This window comes from Panicum hallii, chromosome 7, assembly GCF_002211085.1.
Source record: "Panicum hallii strain FIL2 chromosome 7, PHallii_v3.1, whole genome shotgun sequence".
In the NCBI taxonomy this organism is placed as follows: Eukaryota; Viridiplantae; Streptophyta; class Magnoliopsida; order Poales; family Poaceae; genus Panicum; species Panicum hallii.
Genome location: NC_038048.1, coordinates 28,042,763 through 28,063,359, shown reverse-complemented (window position 1 = coordinate 28,063,359; position 20,597 = coordinate 28,042,763). Strand labels below are relative to the sequence as shown.

The 20,597-nt window shown below is 43.5% G+C and overlaps 1 protein-coding gene across 1 annotated transcript; it reads left to right on the top strand.

Moving 5' to 3' along the window:
* The first annotated feature begins 19,883 nt into the window (after window positions 1-19,883).
* Window positions 19,884-20,376, top strand: LOC112900578 (basic blue protein-like). The gene is made up of 2 exons (XM_025969423.1): window positions 19,884-20,082; window positions 20,174-20,376. The coding sequence occupies exons 1-2, from the start codon at window positions 19,884-19,886 to the stop codon at window positions 20,374-20,376; spliced, it is 402 nt and encodes a 133-aa protein (XP_025825208.1).
* Window positions 20,377-20,597: the final 221 nt, after the last annotated feature.

Below are 20,597 nucleotides of genomic sequence, written 5' to 3'. Positions count from 1 at the left end.
TCTAACTGGGCCATTTTGTTTTCAGATCAACATGTGCATTACTAACTATTTGGATCACTCGGACCGGTAGTTATGCATAAAAATACTGGACGCCTGCTAAAAAAACAGCTACTGCATAATATTTTTCAGAATTACAAATAGCAGTTAATTAACATAAAAATAGTCATCCATAAGCACAGCATTTATATATCATCACACAATCATGAAATACATCCCATAAGTGCAATAATAAAATCCATTTGTAATATCCAGGTAGTTAGACAACTAGATACTAAGTTTGGGTGTACTACATGTAAGCATGTTATAGTGCATATAAGTTGTACAAAGCAATAAGGATGTAATTGTAAATTAAGAATTTCATAAGTTTTTATGTGCAATTGTGTGAAAATACTCTTAAATGTCAAATTTATTGATTAGAGCAAAGTAAAGCACAAATGTTAAGTTAAAATCTAAAAGAAATAGACTTTGTATGAAAGCAAGGGCTTAAGTGTAATTAAAACAAATATAAGCGTTACATATGAAATGGTTGGAATATAAAAGTCAAATTCAAATTTACTTAAGGGTTGGTGTGTAAAAGTACAAGTAATCATGACAGGTCAGAAAATTTGTGAAAATGCCCAAAGTTTGATCAAATTTAGGTGGGCAAAGTCAAATTTAATTTAAATTTAATCTTGTTTCAAAATGTAATCCAAATAGTTGTAAACTTTGAATTTCTGAACCCAAGCCCTAAAGCAATGTTGTAGAGTTTGAAAAACTCTACAACTTTCATGTTGAGCACTTTTTCATTTGATCTTTGTAGCAGTAGGAAAATTTTAGTTTACAGTGGGGTCCCTGAACTTTTTGAGAATTGCAAATAGATCCCCTGACACCTCTCTGCTTCGTCTACCTCTGACCGCGCCGCTTCCCCCTCTGCTCTGCTTCTGTCGCCGCCGCCCACCGCCGGCACAGCTTCCCGAGCACCACCTCCAGCTCCTGTGCGTGCCACGCGCCGCCTGAGGGCCTTCCCACCGCACTAGCCCCTCCCCGGTGTCGCCCTGTGCACACGCCACGGTACCCCGATCGCCCATCGGTCGCCACCACACCGCCGCCGTGCAGGACGCCTGAGCAGGCCTTGAATCCCTTACCTTTCACGCGCACAAGCACTACCAGAACCTCTACATCCCATTTCCCCATCTTGCCGTGGCATTTCCTGAACCCTCCACCCACATTTCGCGTTGCTCCTCTCTCCCAGCTCCGGCCGCGCTCGGCACCGCCGTGGGCAGCCCATCCCAAGCCATTTCACGCCACCACCGTGCTCTAGCCTGCACCACGTCACCCCTACGACACTCCCTGACCTGCCAATTGAGTCCTTAAGGCTTTGCTTTGGCCCCACGACGAGCTTCCCGAGCATCCTTGTCGCCGCCGTGTCCGGTCCACTGTGGGACTCCACCTTCCGGCCTTCCCTAGCTCCAGCTGACCCCGGCCTGAGCTCCAGCACACCCCCAGGCAACTCCCCGACCTCTCCACCGGCGTCCAAAGGCACCGGAGCACTGCCCCACCGAACCACCTCGCCGCCGGCCGCAGGCCTTCGTCGCGCCGCCACTCCGAGCCGTCTCCCTCCAATTCCTGGCTCGCACAGGTGCGCATAGGGCCCTAGATGCTCCCCCGCCCCTCTGTTCTCACCCCTAGGGCTCGCCGTCGCCGGAGTAAGCCGGTCAACATCGAGCTTCTGCCTTGACCGAAGGGGGGGATTGGAGGAGGGACTGCGGGTTAAAAGAAACGAAAGTCTAGGGGGTTTTGTGCTAATTCTAGGGACTGATATGTAAACCTTATTTGAGTTTCTTGCTGTGAACTTTGAAAATGCATAGAAAACAGTAGAAAAATCAGAAAAATACGAAACTGGTTGGGTTAGAAACCTTGTAATAAATTCTACAACTTTTGTTTTATAAGTATGTTATGAAAATGAATAGTCTGTTCTGTATTTTAAATACAAGTAAAAGGATGCTTAAATTAAATCTTATGGTCCATAGCTTTACTGCTGTTAATTTTTGTAGCATATGTTGTACCTGAATTGAGAAGGCTTATATAAATTTTTGAGGCCTAGATCAGTCCTCTAGCTAGAGTATTTGGTTACTTTTGTTATAAGTTAATAAAAGCTTGGCAAATTAATTTCAGAAGTATCTATGCATATTTAGAGATGAAATTTTTACTATAGTTTAGTCTTTATGAGTGTGATATAAGATAAAAATTTGAGAAACAGAAACCTAACATAACTTGAGTTATAAATTTCAAACTTAGATTTCAAGATAAATCATAAACAATAATTAGAATGCATGAAAATTTATGAAACCTTTCTGGTATGCTAGACTTAAGTAGTTTATGATGTCTTTAAGTTTTAAACCCTAATTTTAATATAAAACTCTAGTTATAGTTATACTTTGAAATTTCAAATTTTGATCTTGTTTAATTAAGTAAGTTGTTAATTATTGTATAAAAATATCTTGAGTAATGTTATTTCAATTAAATCCATTTAGGGTAATTTTCATAAGTATTCATTTAATTTTACTAAATTACAATTTGCTTAAAATTAATTCAAGATTAATCATAATTAAATAATAACCTAAAGTTAATTACAAAGTTTAACTAATAAAATAAATAGGAATTGCTAAGTGTGTGTAGTGTTGCTTAGGGTAAATTAGATACACTACCTAATAAAATTAAATTGGATGTTTAGGGTAACCCCCGGTTGCCTAACGAGATTAGTTAGTTTAATTAGTACTCGATAAATGACTGCCCAGTGCAGGGTAGTTAACTTATCATCGTAATGTAATTTTTCTTACAATTGGATTGCAACTTTATTGTGAATCATTATAAAAATATCTATACAAATTCATAACTGGTAACCTTGCATCTCATATAGACTCGACCACTCTCGCTGACGGGGATTATCAGCTGATCCCGGAACAAGAAGGAGGTTATTCTGAAGACCCCGGGACTCTCATCGCGGATTTCTCTGAAGCCCCGAACCAAGGTTCGGAAGAAAATATTTTGACTAACCCCAACCCCACCAGCGAAGGCAAGCCCCGGACATAACCCCTACTTTATTACACTGCAACCTATTTTATTTATATCTATCTGTATGCATTAAGTTCTTAGGAGTTGTTTGGAAACCTTAGTTGCATTATTCTAGGAACCAATGTATTGAACACTAGAACATGAGTCCGACTAGCTGCTATGCTTATAGGACCGGTAGAAGTCGAGTGATTTCCTGTCACTCGCGCGATATAGGAATTGTAATGTTTACATTCCTACTATCATTATAAGGATGCCGGACGGGAATGGTGAGGTATCATGGTCAAGATGATACCCCGTCTGTGTTGATGAATTTGATAAGGTCGCAGTGTGTGGTAGCGGTGGCTAAGCGTTTGAAAGTACTAGCCACATGCCGTGAAATATGGTAAGCGGTAAGCCTAGTAACCAATCGGCCCGAGGAGTGGACATACCTCCCACCACATGTATTTGCTTCTTTTTGTTACTTTGTTCGACGTGTAGGCATATGTGTTGCTGGGCAACCAGGAGTACGGGTTTTGTAGTCGCGCTACAGACGTACTTCCTGCACTTTGGATGTGCATATGACCTGCAGTCGCTTGTGGTGGATCTGATCCACGAGTCGGAATGAAAGGTAAACGGTTGCTTCGGAACTACCCTGTGGTGTTCCAAGCGTGTGTGTTAGGTTTACCTTGCAAGGTTGAATCTCGATTCAGAATCGTCCGCCTCTCACGATGTATGAGACTGCTTATCCCCTTTATCACATAGAGTAACAAGAGCAATTATATGATTATCAAAGATGATGTTTGAGTAAAGATTCTACCATATTTGAATAGTTATAGGTGCTTACCTAGAATGGTTAATCAACTAGAACCTGAAAGCTAAAAGTTGAAAATAAGGATCTACTCTTTGTTGCTTTTCAGCTGAAACCCTACCCAAAGCTAAAAGCCATCATGAGTCTAGTTATGGGCTAAGATATACCCAATTCCGGGTAAGTCTTGCTGAGTATTAGTATACTCAGCCTTGCTTTTGTTGATTTACTTCAGGTAATCCTCCTGATGAGCCAGCGTTCATTACCCCATGGCCTTACCCTTTGCCTGATGGTTGGTCCGTGGAATGGGATCCGTCCCCGGCCAACACAGATTCCGCCGAGTGATATTATGCCAGGGCTAGCATGATATCTGTAATAACGACGTGTACAATGTTTACGTTTTTCAAAACTCCGCTGCTCTGACTGAAAACTAAAACCTGTCTTGTAATAATCTCTCCTCTGTGGGAGCTAATGATGCTTTGTACATTTTTGTAATATATCTGCCTGTGGTGTAAATTATTTTGGCATTATATCTCTGGACTCACCTTCGTGTGAGGTACCTTGTTGGATCCTGAGTTCGGTGGTTTATCGGGACATTACCCGACAGACCAATAGTATTATACCGTTTGAAGTACGAGGTAGCCCTCCAGTGAGGACTCACGTACTTGAGTCGGTATAATTCAGGTTGGTTCTGCCACACCATTAGTCTAAATGACATATATATATCAAACAAACCCAAAAGCACAAATCAATGAGGGGTAATATTATGTCCGCTGCCACCGTCACCTCCAGAAATATTATGCGCTGTCGATGGTGGCGTGGACGGGCTGCTAGAAACTCCTCGAGGATGACTACTTGTCGAACCCTGATTATAGAGAAAGTTAAATGTATAAAGTACATATATATATATATAAGAAAATTTAAGCATTGCTAGTTATATGAAAGAATTACCACTTGTGGAGATGGTAGATGCATGTATGGTACAAAAGTCGGCGGTGGTGGAGGTGGCGAAGGAAGAGGTGGCAAATTAAATTGTGATCCAAGGGTAGCCGCTAACATTTCCTAAAAACCGATAATAGATCAAGTATCTTATAGCAATGAAAAGTGCACAACGACTTGAAAAATATCAAACTTGCATAGTACCTGAAGCTGTCGTTGTTCAGCGAAAAAACCTTGCATGTACTCATGTTGTTGCCTTGCCCACTCCTCTTGCCTCTGCATCGCCTCTCTATACTGCCTTATCTCCTCCTGCAGTCGACTTTCCCTTTCGTAGCCCCGAGAACTCCGAGAGGACTGAGAAGACCTTGCCTCACTGAAAGCATCACTTGTATCAATAATGCCATTCAACATGTTGAACCTGCTATGCTTCTTCCGTCTCCAGCTTGAGTATAAGGCACCGAAATCCACATCACTTCTCCTCCAATCGTACTCCTCCCCATGACGTGCCACCATTTTATCACCATATCTCATCTACCATTCCACTGCTATCATATGTCCTAACTCCATTCCACAAGTCATGCAACTCATCAATCAATGGTTGCATGAACATGTTCAAACGCTTACCGGGATTGTCAGGCCCTGGTATAATGAGAGTCAAGAACATATACTCATCCTTCATGCATAATGATGGTGGAAGATTGTATGGAATTGTAATCATTGGCCAACATGAGTATGGGGCAGCATTTGAGTTAAAGGGAGTGAAGCCATCAATGGCCAACCCAACACGCACATTCCAGGGGGTCACTTGCAAAACTTGAATCATAATGATCGAGGGTCTTCCAAGCCGTACCATCAGATGGATGACTCATGCATCCTGTATTATTACGAATTCCCTTTTTGTGCCATCTCATATGTTTTGCAGTCTTTTGAGATATGTACAACCGTTGAAGTCTTGGTTTCAAAGGTAGGTACCGTAACACCTTAACGGGCACACTTATTATCTGCACACTTCCATCTTTGTTCACCACCTTCTTCTATCTGCATTTCTTACAAAACAAACAGTGCTTGAGATTTTCATTTTTCTTCCAAAATAATATGCAATTTGTTCTCACACATATGAATTTTCTGATACGACATCCCTAAACCGGCTAACATCTTCTTTGAGTAGTAAAAGTCTTTCGGAAACTTGTGAGGTTTCTGAAGCATGTCCAATATTAAATCAACAAGATCATTGTAACAACTTACTGAAAAGTTGTATTTCGACTTAATAGCCATTAACCGTGTCACAGCAGCAAGCTGTGATAAAGTAGTGGCCCCATGTAATGGTTCTTTTGATGACACAAGCAGACCAAAATATTCCGAGACCTTAACAGCATTCTCAACCTGTTCGACAAAATCATCCATCATTGTATCTATCCTATCTTCATTTTCCTCAAAACTATCAACTAGGTTGTATGCCTCCTACTCCTGTGACTCCCCATGCTCGTACCACCTTTCATAATTTGGCATGAAACCAGACTTGCAAAGGTGACGCTCCATATCAATCTTGACTTGACGAGAATAATTCTGACACTTGTTACATGGACACTTTGCCAAACCAATGCCAGGAGACAAGGAAAATACATGATCAACAAAAGATTATGTGTTGACCATCCACTCTCGCGTAGGCATTCCGTTACTTTTCCAACCATCATACATCCAACTTCGATCATCTCTCATTTTTCTCAAACTAGCTACTTCATTAACGAAAGTGAGAAATGTTACTTCCTTAATGATACTAAGCAAACAAAAATTATCAAGCATATATAACACAAATCTTTTTAGATATCATTAATGCTATATATTTTCTAAGAAATGAATCAGAAATCTTATAACAATCATAAATTTTCTACGAATAGAATCACAAATGTAGTTGCAATAAGACCAACCGTATTTCTAATAGGATTAACCAAAAGAAAACTACAATCAACAGGTTAATACCTGAGCTCGAGAAGTGGAGGGCCGAGAGGAGCGCGTCGGCGGTGGCTCGGGCGTGTGGGTGGCGGCAGCACGGGGGGCAGCACGGGCGACAACACGAGGGGCAGCACGGGCGGCAGCACAGGGGGCGGGGGGTGGCTGCGCACGGGAACGGCGGAGTGCGGGGACGGCTGGGCGGGAGCGGCGGCACGGGGGCGGCGGTGCGCCGGGGCGGCAGAAGACTCGGGCGGGGCAGCGAAACAAAGAAAATGTGAGCTCGCAGAACACTTAGGGTAACTATATTTTCGTTGGCTCGAATGAGGCCGACGAAATTAGACTTATTTTCATCGGCCTAGGTTAAGTCGACGAAAATATGACCTTAGTTTCGTTGGCCCTAACCAGGCCGACGAAAATAAGTCTAATTTCGTCGGCTTATCCAAACCGACGAACTAATTTAGTTGTTTTTGTCGGCTTTCCATGGACCGATGAAAATAAATGTGGCCGACGAAATTGAGCTGTTTTGGTGTAGTGATGGTGATACATGCATAGGGGATATCTTTCTTCATCACTGTATTAAAATTATTTCTTATCATAAAAATATTATAATATTATTGCCTCGTGTCAAGTTTTGTGTCATTTTACTTGCATAGCATGATCTGTTAATTCCCTTATGTTGTCAGAATCCATTCATTGAATTTTAGTGGAGAAGTCGGCTCTACATGTACGAAGCATGTAACATGCTGAAAAAAAAAAGCTTCCAACTGCTACCGATCTCTACAATCATGATTTCTTAGAAGTTGCTGCCTGATGATGTGCGTGAAGCATCCTCTGGGGTGGTAACGGATAATTGTCCTAGTGTTCTCTTCACAATCCAACTTGGTAATTATGTATATTTAGCTTTAAATTGAATAAGATTAGAGGGCCGGGCTTTTAAATTATCTAGACTAAAATTTAGAGCCCTTTACCACCCCTCCTCTCGCGTCAAACATGTCATGCCATGTGATCCTTATATGTAGCGCTCACAGAGTGATGGCCATGTTTTTCATATGAAGAAACCTTAAATTATGTGTAATGTGTAGCATCAGGTATACGTGGTTCTGTCTTCAATTTATTGAAAGGGGTGGTTTTGGTAGTACAGCGGAGATGTAGAAGTCTTATAAAGTCGACAGCAAATACTTTGCCTTCATCCTCATTTCTAGGAACGACATATTGCTGTAATATAGTGCTGCCTCTTGACATGGTCCATTCCACGCTCAGATATATCATGCATGTTTTAGTCTGGCTTCTCCAACCCGAACTAAAGGTTTTTTTCCTTTTTCCCTTTTTCATTTATTTACTTTTGTTTCATTTGTGCAGAATTATTATTCATACCCGAGCTATACTCTACTATACATCCACTGATCCCGATCGAGTTGAAACAATATGAAATTAAATAAATATCACGATCGGTCATGTAATTAAGTATATATAACTACTTATCTAAATATATTAATATTTACAAATATATGAGTACATAGATATTAGTGTTACGTTCAATCAATGATTATCAGTGTTTTGTCACGATTAATTAGAAGTACAGAATCGACATTGACGCGTTAGCTCTTTATCAAGCATTTCTATTATCGAGCATTTCTACCGTAGAACGACTCTTCTTTAGGATTCATGGCCTTGGCATTAATGAATCTTATGAGTCGCTCCGCCACTGCCGTGATCCTATCCGCTGGGAGAATTTTATCCTTCATAATCATCACCTATCATTTGTAAAAGTAAAGATGAATATATTAAATCATCGCGTCAATATAATAAAAAATGAAATTACGAATGTTGTTGTGTACGTACTGTCAGATCCGGGCATACGGGACTGTCCACGTGGCACACTTCTCCTAGGATACGGGATGGGCATGGCCCACGCCCTACATCCATTGTAACTACTAGTAGCCTAGTAGAACTACTCCTGCAGTAGTCAACCTAGTCAGATACAGTAGGGAGCTACCAGAAAAGTATTCGGATAGGACTCTAGGACATGTATCCAACTAGAACTTCCATGTAAATCTGTACCCCCAGACTATATAAGGGCGGATAGGACCCCCTCTAGGGGAGAACCCAGCGATCATCCAGGGAATCACCCAGGAGATCACCCAATCACCATCAAAGACAATACAAATCACACAGGACGTAGAGTATTACGCTCGTGGCGGCCCGAACCTATCTAAACCTTGTGTTCCTTTGCACCTTCGAGTTCCTAATCTCAGCGACACCCTACCTACAAACTCACCACCTCGGGGCTATCCCTAGGGGGGCATGGCGATAGTTGGCACGCCAGGTAGGGGAGTTCATCGAGCATCCACTGGAGAACTCGATGGCATCCACGGGAGTGAGCTTCACACGGTCAACAACTAGTTGGAATTGAATTTAACTAGTCGGCTTTATCAACAAACCATCGTGGCTCCATCGACGGCCGCTGCGGCTCGTCGACAATCGTCCACGAATCAAGCTAAGTCACTTATACCTTTTTCGACTTGTTCTTCATAGGCTCGGATACTTTTTGTGCAACGCGCATTCCCTTCACAGGCCATGCCATGCCTGTTCCCGATTGGCTGCACGGTCCGCCCTGCAACACGAGCGATCAGGTTACACTATAAGTGTGCTCCACGAGCGTTCTCTTTTTTCACACAGCGCCGACTGCTTTAGTTTTCTCCCAACAATTGCTACAATACCCGGGAAGCGTACGCTTATCGTGACACCTCGACTCTTCTATACGCCTATTCAACTACGCGTGCATGCGGCCAAGCTCCCTGCACAACAGTTTACGGTAATCAAGGATCAAGTGCTTGCCATAACAGGCTACCTACCCAGCATCATTATGCGACCCAGCAAGAGTACAACGTGAAAAATTTTACATGCATGTTACAATGCTGAGATTTGCTCCCAACATGATATCATGAATATCAGTTACAACATACTTTTATATTTACCTTGCAGGGACCTAAACTAGACCGTGCTGCTGGGCGAGTCGGATTTAACTCCGATCAGTTGACTTTATCAACATTCGCCAACGACTACTCCAATTTCGCGAGAACGCTTGCCTACACGCCGCTGACTCCAACGACTACTCACCGGATTCAACCCCGACTCGATGGGTTCATCAACAACCGTCGGCGACTGCTGGACTTCGTGAAGAACGCACAGCGACACGTGGCGACTACTTCGACTACTCGTTTTGCCTACAAGCTAGTCGGAATCGACTGTACTTGGCGACATGTTGGAGGCTACATCGACCACTCGTCCCGCTTACAAAACTAGTCGGAATCGACTCCGACTGGTGGGCTTCATCAACAATTTAAGATTCAACGGCAACGTCGCTAATACCTAGGCTTAGGGGCTGATGCCACTGACTACTAGGCATATCCTATGCGACTCATCTAGCTTTCAGGTTCGGGGGCTGGATATGACAAGGCTCTCCGCAATGAAGATTGCATGCCACGATTCTTTGGATCCTTTATTCCAAAACTTGGGGATTTGGATTCAAGGCTCGGGGGCTGCGGGACACGTGTCATCAGCGACGTATTTTTCAAATCTGCTGGAAGATAAGGATAAAAGACTCAAGAATAAATTGACCCTCAGCCTGATTCTACGAGTCAACGTAAGGCTCGGGGGGCTACTCCATATGGAGTACAAGTTTAATCGCACCCCATATAAAGAAGACTGGATGACTACTCGGGGCATGAGCACCTCGCAGCCTCGACGCGGCTAAGGAAGTACTCGGACGCCTGCAGTACTTGGCTAGGAAGAGCTCGGGGGCTTGTCAGACCCGGGCACACGGGACTGTCCACGTGGCACACTTCTCCTAGGATACGGGATGGGGTCCACGCCCTACATCCATTGTAACTACTCGTAGCCTAGTAGAACTACTCCTACAGTAGTCAAGCTAGTCGGATACAGTAGGGAGCTACCAGAAAAGTACTCGGGTAAGACTCTAGGGCTTGTATCCAACTAGAACTTGCATGTAAACCTGTCCCCCAGACTATATAAGGGCGGATAGGACCCCCTCCAGGGGAGAACCCAGCGATCATCGAGGGAATCACCCAGGAGATCACTCAATCACCATCAAAGGCAATACAAACCACATAGGACATAGGGTATTACGCTCTTGGCGGCCCAAACCTGTCTAAACCTTGTGTTCCTTTGCACCTTCGAGTTTCTGATCTCGGCGACACCCTACCTACACACTCATCACCTCGGGGGTATCCCTCGGTGGGCATCGCGGTAAAACACCGACACGTACTCTTAATTCATCACTCCTCCCCTTACCACCTTTTAAAGTGTGCATGTACTCACATGCTTAATACCCGCATAAATTATTTACACTTCCCTATCTCCAACACTAAAGGAGAAATAAAGTTATAAATAGTTATATAGGCGTTTATAGAACTGTAGCAAACACACATATCGAAAAGTCCATTCTGACATTAAGTTCTTAGGCGAAAACATGGCGGTGCTTTTTCCGAAAAGCTTTCCACACCATGCGCATTTAAATTTGCTGGCAATTAATACATTTTTATAATTGGTAGGAAAATGGAAATGGCCCGAAATATATATTTAAAAATGGTGGAAAATATACGTTTGAAAAATTCAAACCTGGCGGTCAGGGATACATCTATGTTGGCTGTTAACAGCAGCCAGCACAGATATATCTGTGGTGGCAGCACAAATGAGTATTTGTGCTAGCAGAGACCGCTTAAACTGCCAGCACAAAGTTCATTTGGCCGCTGGCACAAATCATTGTTGTACTAGTGAGTGATGTGCTCTGTGAGTCTCTCAATGCACATATGCATGGCGTAGCATCACTATATACCATAAAATCTGCTCCCGTGCAGTGTTCAAGAGATGCACATAACGTGGTTCAGGTGAACATCGAGCAGTACAGCTTTTGCGAGTTTCCCACCAACGCCACCTGTGTGGAGATCTAGCAACGACCGTATCACCTTCGCCCGGGATTATTGTCCATTTATATCGGTGCTTTCTCTGTGATTTTGAGAAACGCATGAAGATCGCCGTCACTGCCAAACATCCATAGATCTCACTTGTTGAATCCAACTGTTTGTTCGAGAATAGTACTAGAATAATGGCACCCATGCATGCAAAATAAATAAGCCAAACATAGTTTATCCTATTGAGTTGCATGAAGAACCGTGGATATTACCATGGAACATGATGATCGAACAACGAGGCGCCTAAGTTGTAAGAAACACAGTGGATTAGATTATTAACATGAGGAACTGGATCGGACTGGATTACTACGGAAAAGCCTTTGCTAGTGGACCATCAGTCCATCATCACGGGTTCAATCCAACCCAGCGGTCATAGGTTTTCACTGCCAGTTCATATGTAGTGGGTGAAGTAGCTGTTGGAATTTGGGGTGAAAACAACTACCACTGCCGGTTTGTATAATAGTGTGATATTTCAGGTACTTAGGAGCTAGGCATATTAATTTCTAGTACGAAGTGGTGCTTAGTGTGTGTTTTGATGAATGCCTTTAAAAACTTAAATATACGTTAAAAGGTATTTTTGTAATATTGGAAAAATTAGGGTTCTTTTTATAAATTATGTACCAATGGGAGGTAATTTTAAAAATGTGTGAAGGGTTGATTTGCAAACGTGAGTTTTCACTTTTTAACCACTGTAAGAAGTGTAAATACTTCAAGACTTCAGTAAGGTAAAACTTATTTTGGATTTATTTGAAATTGAATGATTTGTTGGTTTTAAAAATAATTTCAAAATCCTAACTATTTTAAAGTTAGATCCTAAAGCAAAGTGGTAGATCTTTTTAAGCTCTACACTTTTGATTTTGGGCATATTTTCATTAGAGCTATAGTTTGGAAGAAAACTTTACTTTACAGTAAACTCCTGGAACTTTTGCAAAATTTACGAACAAGTCCTCGTCTTCTTCCTCCTGCTTCCCCTCTGTTTCTCTACAGCGCCGCCCACCGCCCATCGCCGGCATTTTCCCCGGCCGCAAGCTGCCCCCTTGCAGCTCTTCCTGCGCCACCTGGCCCCCAGCTCGCTCGCCCGCCGCTTAAACAACCCCGCTGGCTCCTCCTCGCGCGGACGCTTTGCGCCGCCGCCCGCCAGAGCCGCCACGCGCGCCGTCGACTACCAGCAGCTGCTTGCCGCCCGCTTGCGCTCCTCTTTTTAGCTCGGGGATGCGCCCAGTAAACTTCTTCTTTCTTCTGTTTCCCTCGCGCGCATCGCATTTCTATTCTTCTCCCCGCTCGACTACTTCGACAGAGCTCCAGTGTCCACCGCCATCAGCCGCCTCCGCCGCTCCTCCTCTCCAATTTCGTGCTCCACCAGCACCGTTGCATCTCATTGCCTCTTCCTGATCCGCTCTTTTTCCTCCTCCCGCGCATGCGCAGCCCAGAACATGGCGCCGGCGAATCTCACTTTCCGCCACCGTCCTATTTCTAGTCGAACCGAAGTTCCACCCCTTCTTCTTCCTCGCTAAGAGCACCATCAGCACCACATCTCCACGTCAAAGCTCCCTAACCAATTTCCCTTCGCCTTCCTGCACTCCAGTCACCGGACCACCGTCGCCGCCCTCGGAACCTCGCCGCGCCGGCTCTGTTTCTAGTCGAACCACCGCCTCCGAGCTTCCCTTCTACGATTCCAACCACCCCAAGTCCGCTGTGAGCTCCTGGACCTTTTTCCCACCTTTCCTCGCCGCTAGTGAGCCTCTTCGCCGGATTTTAATCACTGCCGCTTGACTTCTTCTGTTCCAGTCGATTAGGGACCCAAATGCAAGCCTCTGTTTCTTTCTAGGGTCTTATTTGTAAGATACACGCCTATCAGCTACACGCCCATCGGCCACACGCCCATCGACTACACCCATGTCGATCGGCTACACCTCTATTGACTACTTTTGCTGAAGAAAAATCACAGCCAATGCATACCCTAATCAGCTGGATAAGCTATCTGAAAAAGCATGCTGTAAAGTAGATTCAATCAGTTCTGTAGTAATCTTCACCAATAGCCATTTGGAATAAAGTTTTTACACCAGAAACTCAACTTAAGTTTATCCTTTTTCAAATCTTTTTGTTGTTTGTACAAATTAGTTAAGTCTGGATGTGATGAATTAAATGTTTTCTTGTTGGATTGCAACTTTATCGTGAAAATAAAATAATAACCATTTGCTTCAAATAATTGCATATCATGTAGATTTGACGACACTCGCCGACGGTACCTACGAGCTAATCCCGGAACCCGATGACGGTATTTCTAAAGCTCAAGTAAATATCACCAAGGGTCTTTCTGAAGCCCTGAATCCAGGTTCGGAAGATACTGACATCCCTAACCCCAGCCTCACCAGTGAAGGCAAGCCCCGATGCATAACCCAGTATTTTAAATTATGCACTTATATTGTTATATATTTATCTTGTGCATTAAGTGCTAGGAGTTGTTATAAAACCCTAGTTGCATGAAACCCAGGAACCTATATAATGTTTCCGAGTCCTTATCGAGTAGATGCTTTGCTAATAGGACCGGCAGAAGTCGAGTGATTTTCTGTCACTCGCGCGATATAGAAGTTGATTGTTTACTATTTTGCAATCACTATAAGGATCAGGGACAGGGTTATGTGCAGTACCATGATTTGGAATGGTACCCCGTCTTTGTTGATCAATTTGATAAGGCTGCAGTGTGTGGCAGTGGTGGTCAAGTATTTGAAAGTACTAGCCACATACCGTAAATATGCTACGCGGTAAGCCTAGTATCTGATTGGCCCAGCAAGTGGACATCTCCCACCACTCAATTTTTTTTGTTTTATGTTCACACGCACTGATGTGTGGGAGTATGTTCTACATAGCAGACAGGAGTACGGTCATACAGTCGCGCTGTAGATGTACATCCTACACATTGGATGTGCGTATGGTCCTGCAGTCGCTTGTGGTGGTTTTGATCCACGACCCGAAATATGAGGGGAATGGTTGCCCGGAAAGGAAAGTATCCGAGCGTGTGAGTTAGGATCCCTTACAAGGTTATGAAATTCGAATCAGGAATCGTCCGTTTCTCACGGTGATTGAGACTGGTTGATACTTCTGCCACATAGAGTAACAAAAGTAACAGTTAATGGAACAATATTGATGTATGCTTTAATATCTATCTTGCTTGTCTAGTATAAATGCTCACTTAGAATGGTTAATTGAACTAGAACCTAAACGCTAAACTATGGAAATAAGAATATACTCTCTGTTGCTTTTCAGCAAAAAAAACCTAGAGCTTTTCAACCTCTCATGGTCTAGTTATGGGCTAAGTATACCCAATTGACGTGTAAGCCTTGCTGAGTATTAGTATACTCAGCCTTGCTAGTAACGTGGTTTTCAGGTATATCATTCGAGGACTCAGTTGTGAGTTCTCCATGGCCCTGCACTTTACCGCCTGGCTGGTCCGTGGAATGGGATCCGTTCCCGGCCGGCAATGACCCTTCGGAATGACACTATGCTTTGGGCTAAGTGTGGTGCCTGCTTTTGCGATGAGTAATTGTGTTTTCTTTCCGCTGCCATCTCTGAATAATGTTTGTTAAAACTTGAAGTTTTCAAACAATGCCTGTATAAATTTATTTTAGTTAGATTTAAAGTACTGGTGTGTAATAACTATTTGTACCTATATTGTAAAAATATGACGGTGATTGTATCTCTGGACTCGCCTTCGTGCGAGGTACACTTGATGATCCGGAATTCGATGGTTTCATCGGGACGTTACCTGACAGACCATTGGATTGTTCCGTTTGAAGTGCGTTGAGATCATGTCGCCTATATAGCGATGGTCTGCGCACTTGAACCAGAATAATTTAAGCGGTTCTGCCACAAATAGACTCGTGGTGGGTTTTTACGGCCGGATCTATTCATGACCCGGAGGTGAAAATAGATCCGAGAGTGAAAATCCGCAACTCGCATGAAAATATTTATTATTTTTTCATACAAAATCTATTAAAAATAAAATTTACATAATTAATAATTGAGTTGGATGATATCTAAAACTTCAAAACTTTTATTTGGAATTATTTATGTACCCAAATATTCGGTATAAATTGTAAAACCTATCAAACGACCTTAGGTGGAAAAATTAAAACATCAAAATTTTAGTTCTCATTGAGATCTAAAGCTTTGCACTTGACAATTTTTTTCAGTTAAAATTCTTTTGTGTTCAAAAATTTATTATAAGATTACAATGACAATATAACGTTTTGTCCCAAGCAAGCTGGGATAGGTTAGAGATGAAATCCAAAAGAAACAAGGGTAAGAGAAACACAAAAAAAGACACAACACAGGAGGTAGAGATAGGGGTAAACAAAAATAGAAACAAAGGTAACGGTTCAGGCACGTTGATCGGTAGTCTCCAAGCGCTTCGATCCATAGCTAATTCATTGGAGATATTCCACTCCCTAAGATCTCTCTTAACCAACTCGCCCCAAGTTAGTTTAGGTCGACCTCCACCTCTCTTTACATTGTCGACCCGCTTTAGAACCCCACTATGCACGGGCGCCTCAAGAGGCCTCCGTTGGACATATCCAAACCATCTTAACCGATGTTGAATCAATTTCTCCTTACTTGGTGCCACCCTGACCCTATCCCGAATATCTTTGTCCCAGACTCTATCCCTTCTTGAGTGACCACAAAACCAGCGCAACATACGTATCTCTACTACACTCAATTGCTGGACATGTTGCCTTTTTGTAGGCCAACATTCAGCACCTATAACATCGCCGGGCGAATTGCCATCCTATAAAACTTACCTTTTAGCTTTTGTGGCACCCTCTTATCACAGAGGATGCCAGAAGCTTGACGCCATTTCAACCAACCGGCTGAAATTCTATGCCTAACATCTTCAATATCTAAGAGAATTTAATATAAGAGAACAATATATCCTCTCTTGATACAAATGATTGTGTAATGTAGTGGTAAGAACGGTTTGTGATTCATCATGAGGTCATGGGATTGAATCCTGTGGATGCATCGTTCATATATTACGTGTAAACAAGTTGTGATTGTTTGATATTCAGATGGCTTATCATTTTGTGTTTGCTTGGGGTACATGGAAATTCTTTTTGCAGTCATTATAAATATTTTATACAGTAGTTTTAAAATATTATCTTTGCCGCCAGTACATGGGTTAAATCGGATTGATAATGTATTTTCACCGCCGACCGACATGAGTCCAACGCCCTGTCCAACCGATGATGAAGGGAGATTTTTTGACCGGCGGTGATAGGGGTGTCCTCCAGTAGTATGGAAAACCAATACGAGGAAAAGGAGAGTAGAGAATGGATGAGTCTCAATTTTCAGTGACGGTCTTCTTTTCAATCGGCCCCTATACATCAAACCAACTAGACACGCTCAAATTAAGTAGACATTGTGGCACCTCTTACAAGTATTCATCCTATGACTTCTAGGATGGGATCTCGGGCACCGATGGGCAACGTGTCCACACTCAAGTTTTCCCTCGTCTTCATGGCTAATCTATTGGATAAGTTTTCTATTGTCCTAAAAATAGATACAATCGTGTAGATAGTCTCAATAATTTTATAGTATCAAAGAAAACTCTAAAAGATATTAAGAAATCTGAATTTTAAATATGTTTCCAACCTAAAAATGCATTATAATATATTCAACTTTCATTGTAAAATATATAGCTAATATCTAAATGATGAAAACACAACCAGAGCAATGCCATTGTGTTGTTACTTTTAAAGATCTAATGATTTGACTTTTAACATCTGTCTTAATATTCTGGTTCTTTTTTTAGTGGTTGGCAACATATTAGTCTAAGCGAGATGCCTACGTCGTAGTTGTCAATCCTAAAATCGTAGGCATTCATAGCGTTGTGTGGTGTTGAGCGTATGCGTGAGCGTTGTGTCTACTATATTTTAAAAACAATATTGTACTAGTTTTTTTTAAAATATACTATGGAGAATCTAGATGCTTTGGCCAGCTATACATAGGCCAAGTAAAGGACTTGTACAGACGATAAATCAGTCTATGATAAACATGAGCACAGTTCCTAGTCTGGACTTTATAATGAGAAAATATTGAATAGAAACAAATAATATATAAATTGGTCAAACATTATCGGTACATACAGATAGGGGTACCTTCTACTACTAGAGTATCCAGCCCGAGGAGTGCGAGGTTATCCGTAACCTTGCACTAAGCTTCTGGGCGATAGGGCGTAAGTCCCGGGCAACTGGGGCACAGTCTCCGGACCTCCTCCCACGTACTAGCAGGTCCGGTGCCTCTACGTGCCCGTAAGGACGAAGTGCTCAGTAACAGCTACCACGGGCCCGGACCACCGCGGGATGGTCTTGGGCCCTCACGTGTGGAAGCCGGAGGGAGGGGGTCTGAGCGCCTAGGCCAGCCAGGGGAGCCCGTACCTCCCACCCTACCAGGGAGGGGGTCCGGTGCCGCCACGTGTCCCTGAGGAAGCGGCCGCTAAACCAGCACCGCCACATGTCCGGTGGATACCAGCCTTCTGCAAGAAGCCAGTCCAACTACCACATTAAATGCGGGTGGTTGGGGTGCGCGCACCTAAGACAGAGCATGGGCTGCCCACTGACACGTTGGGCAGGTATGGGTGACAGCACGGTAAGCCCGCCAGTTACCGAGGCGGCGCGCAAGTTACCGAGGCGGTTTGCAGGACATTATGACGTATGGTCACATCACAGCGCCGCGCGCGTGGGCGAAGAGTTATTATGACCTGCTGCAGGAAGGCTACAATGTGCGCTACTACAGTGCGCAAAGGCTACATCTCGGCAGGTCAGTATAGCCCTTTCGCCTATCAGCGGGAGCTCACTCTACACCGACAGCACGATTCCCCTATGCATGTCAGTGGCAGCAGACCCTATGCTAGCAAGACGACACAAGACCATATCTAGACGGATGATACGCACGGAGGCCGACGAGAAAGATCTCCGGATCTGAGGCATTTAAGGCTCCAATGTGTACGTTATTTAATATATCACCGGGTCCACCTGTCGGGGCCTCGCTCAGTGTACGCGCTCCCCTTGAACATATAAAAGGGAGAGCGCGCACGTTAGAAGGACAGGTCCACACTCACGCAGGGTCAAGAGTTCCTCCCCCAAACTTACAAACAATACATCACACAGTGGACGTTGGGTATTACGCTCAGGCGGCCTGAACCACTCTGAACCCGTGTATGCTACTCATGTTCATACGGCTCTAGATCGAGTATTCCTTGACTACCCCAAACTCCTAGGATTAGACGGGTGCACTCTGCCACCCGGCTGGAGAAATCCTCCGACAAACATGATCTTCTATCCATATAGCACAATATCCGTGCAACTGCGCACGTTGGCGACTAGCAAATCCTAATGTACAGGCGGCAAGAATGGAGGAAACAAAATTCAATTAGAAAGTCGAAAAGAGAATCTGTGCTGATATTTTGGAGCCCATTAGAAGCAAATATATTTAAAATACCACTCTACCAACTAAATTTAAAATCTTAGTCTTATAGTCACAGCATCATATAGCTAGTTTGGAAAAGAACAACGCGACCATATTTGAGAAAAACATAGGGCATGGTACACAACCTGATTAACATGCTTCCAGAGGGTGTTACCAGCATGACCAAAAAGGTCATCATAAAATTTTTAGCTATTTTAAATTTATTTTAAATTGTGTGTTCTTAATGGGCTAAAATTAACTGTATATGATTCAAAATGAGTTTATTATTTATGTTATTCTACATGTGTAGATCAGAGAGAGAGAGAGAGAGGAAATCTGCCATAATTTCTTAGGCATGTGTTTAGTTCAAAGTAGAACACTGGCATGAAGAACTTAATTAGCTCATTGTTAGACTAGGTGTCAGATCATAAGCCCAATGTTTGTTCTAAAGTTTGCCACAAGTGTGGCCACATTGTTTGTCACACTTTCTATAGCAGCCCGTCATGAGAAAGCTGGGAGCCAACCAAACAGGCCCCAACTCTGCCCACTCCTTAAGGATGCCTCACCCTCCAACCAAGTTTTCGTTTCCGAAGGGGAGTTGAAATATAGGCATACAGCTACCTGGCTGCTCATCTTCTCCTTTTTGGTTGCAATAATCCTGCAAAGGCACTCGGAGATATTCCTCCTGATTAGAAATGGCACGAGCCACCACCGGCAGTGGCAGCAGCATTTTCATGGCGCTCATAGGCGTCATGGTGGTAGTTGCACAAGGCAACGATGGCGGCAAGGCTGCTGCAGACTCAAGGCTGTGGCCTGTCGGCGACAGTGCCGGCTGGAGCTTCGGCGTCCTTGGATGGCCCAACTACAAGCCCTTCAAGGCCGGCGACATACTCTGTAAGCATCTTTACTTCCTGAAGAAGATTTTCACTTCGTAATGAGGGCTGCTCATTTCTTCTGTGACTCAACTACCCCTTCGTGGATGCAGTGTTCAGTTACAAGCACGGCGCGCACAACGTTGTGCAAGTGAACACGGTGGCGCAGTACAGCATGTGCGAGGTGCCCCGCAACGCCACGGTCTGGAGCTCCGGGAACGACCGCATCACCCTTGCCCGTGGCATGTCCTTCTTCGTCTGCGGCATCCCCGGACACTGCCAGAAAGGCATGAAGATCGTCGTCACGGCAAGATAGATCACATATAGATTCAGACATATCCAGTATTTAATTTGTGTAATTCAAGCGGGGAATCCATCAGTTGGAAAATGCCATTCTAAAAAGAATCAAACATCTTCTGAACGAACTATTCCTAGTTGGAAAATGCCATTGTTAAAGGCCTGAGCTTCAAGCAACCATCGCAAACCCGTACAAATTACGAAATCCCACTACCATGACTTTGTTACAAAATAGATGAC

Bases quoted from the DNA above. Each gene is read 5' to 3' on its own strand.
- LOC112900578 (XM_025969423.1), top strand. From the start codon at position 19,884: ATGGCACGAGCCACCACCGGCAGTGGCAGCAGCATTTTCATGGCGCTC. The intron at 20,083-20,173 runs GTAAGCATCTTT...TCGTGGATGCAG, and splicing joins CAAGGCCGGCGACATACTCT to TGTTCAGTTACAAGCACGGC.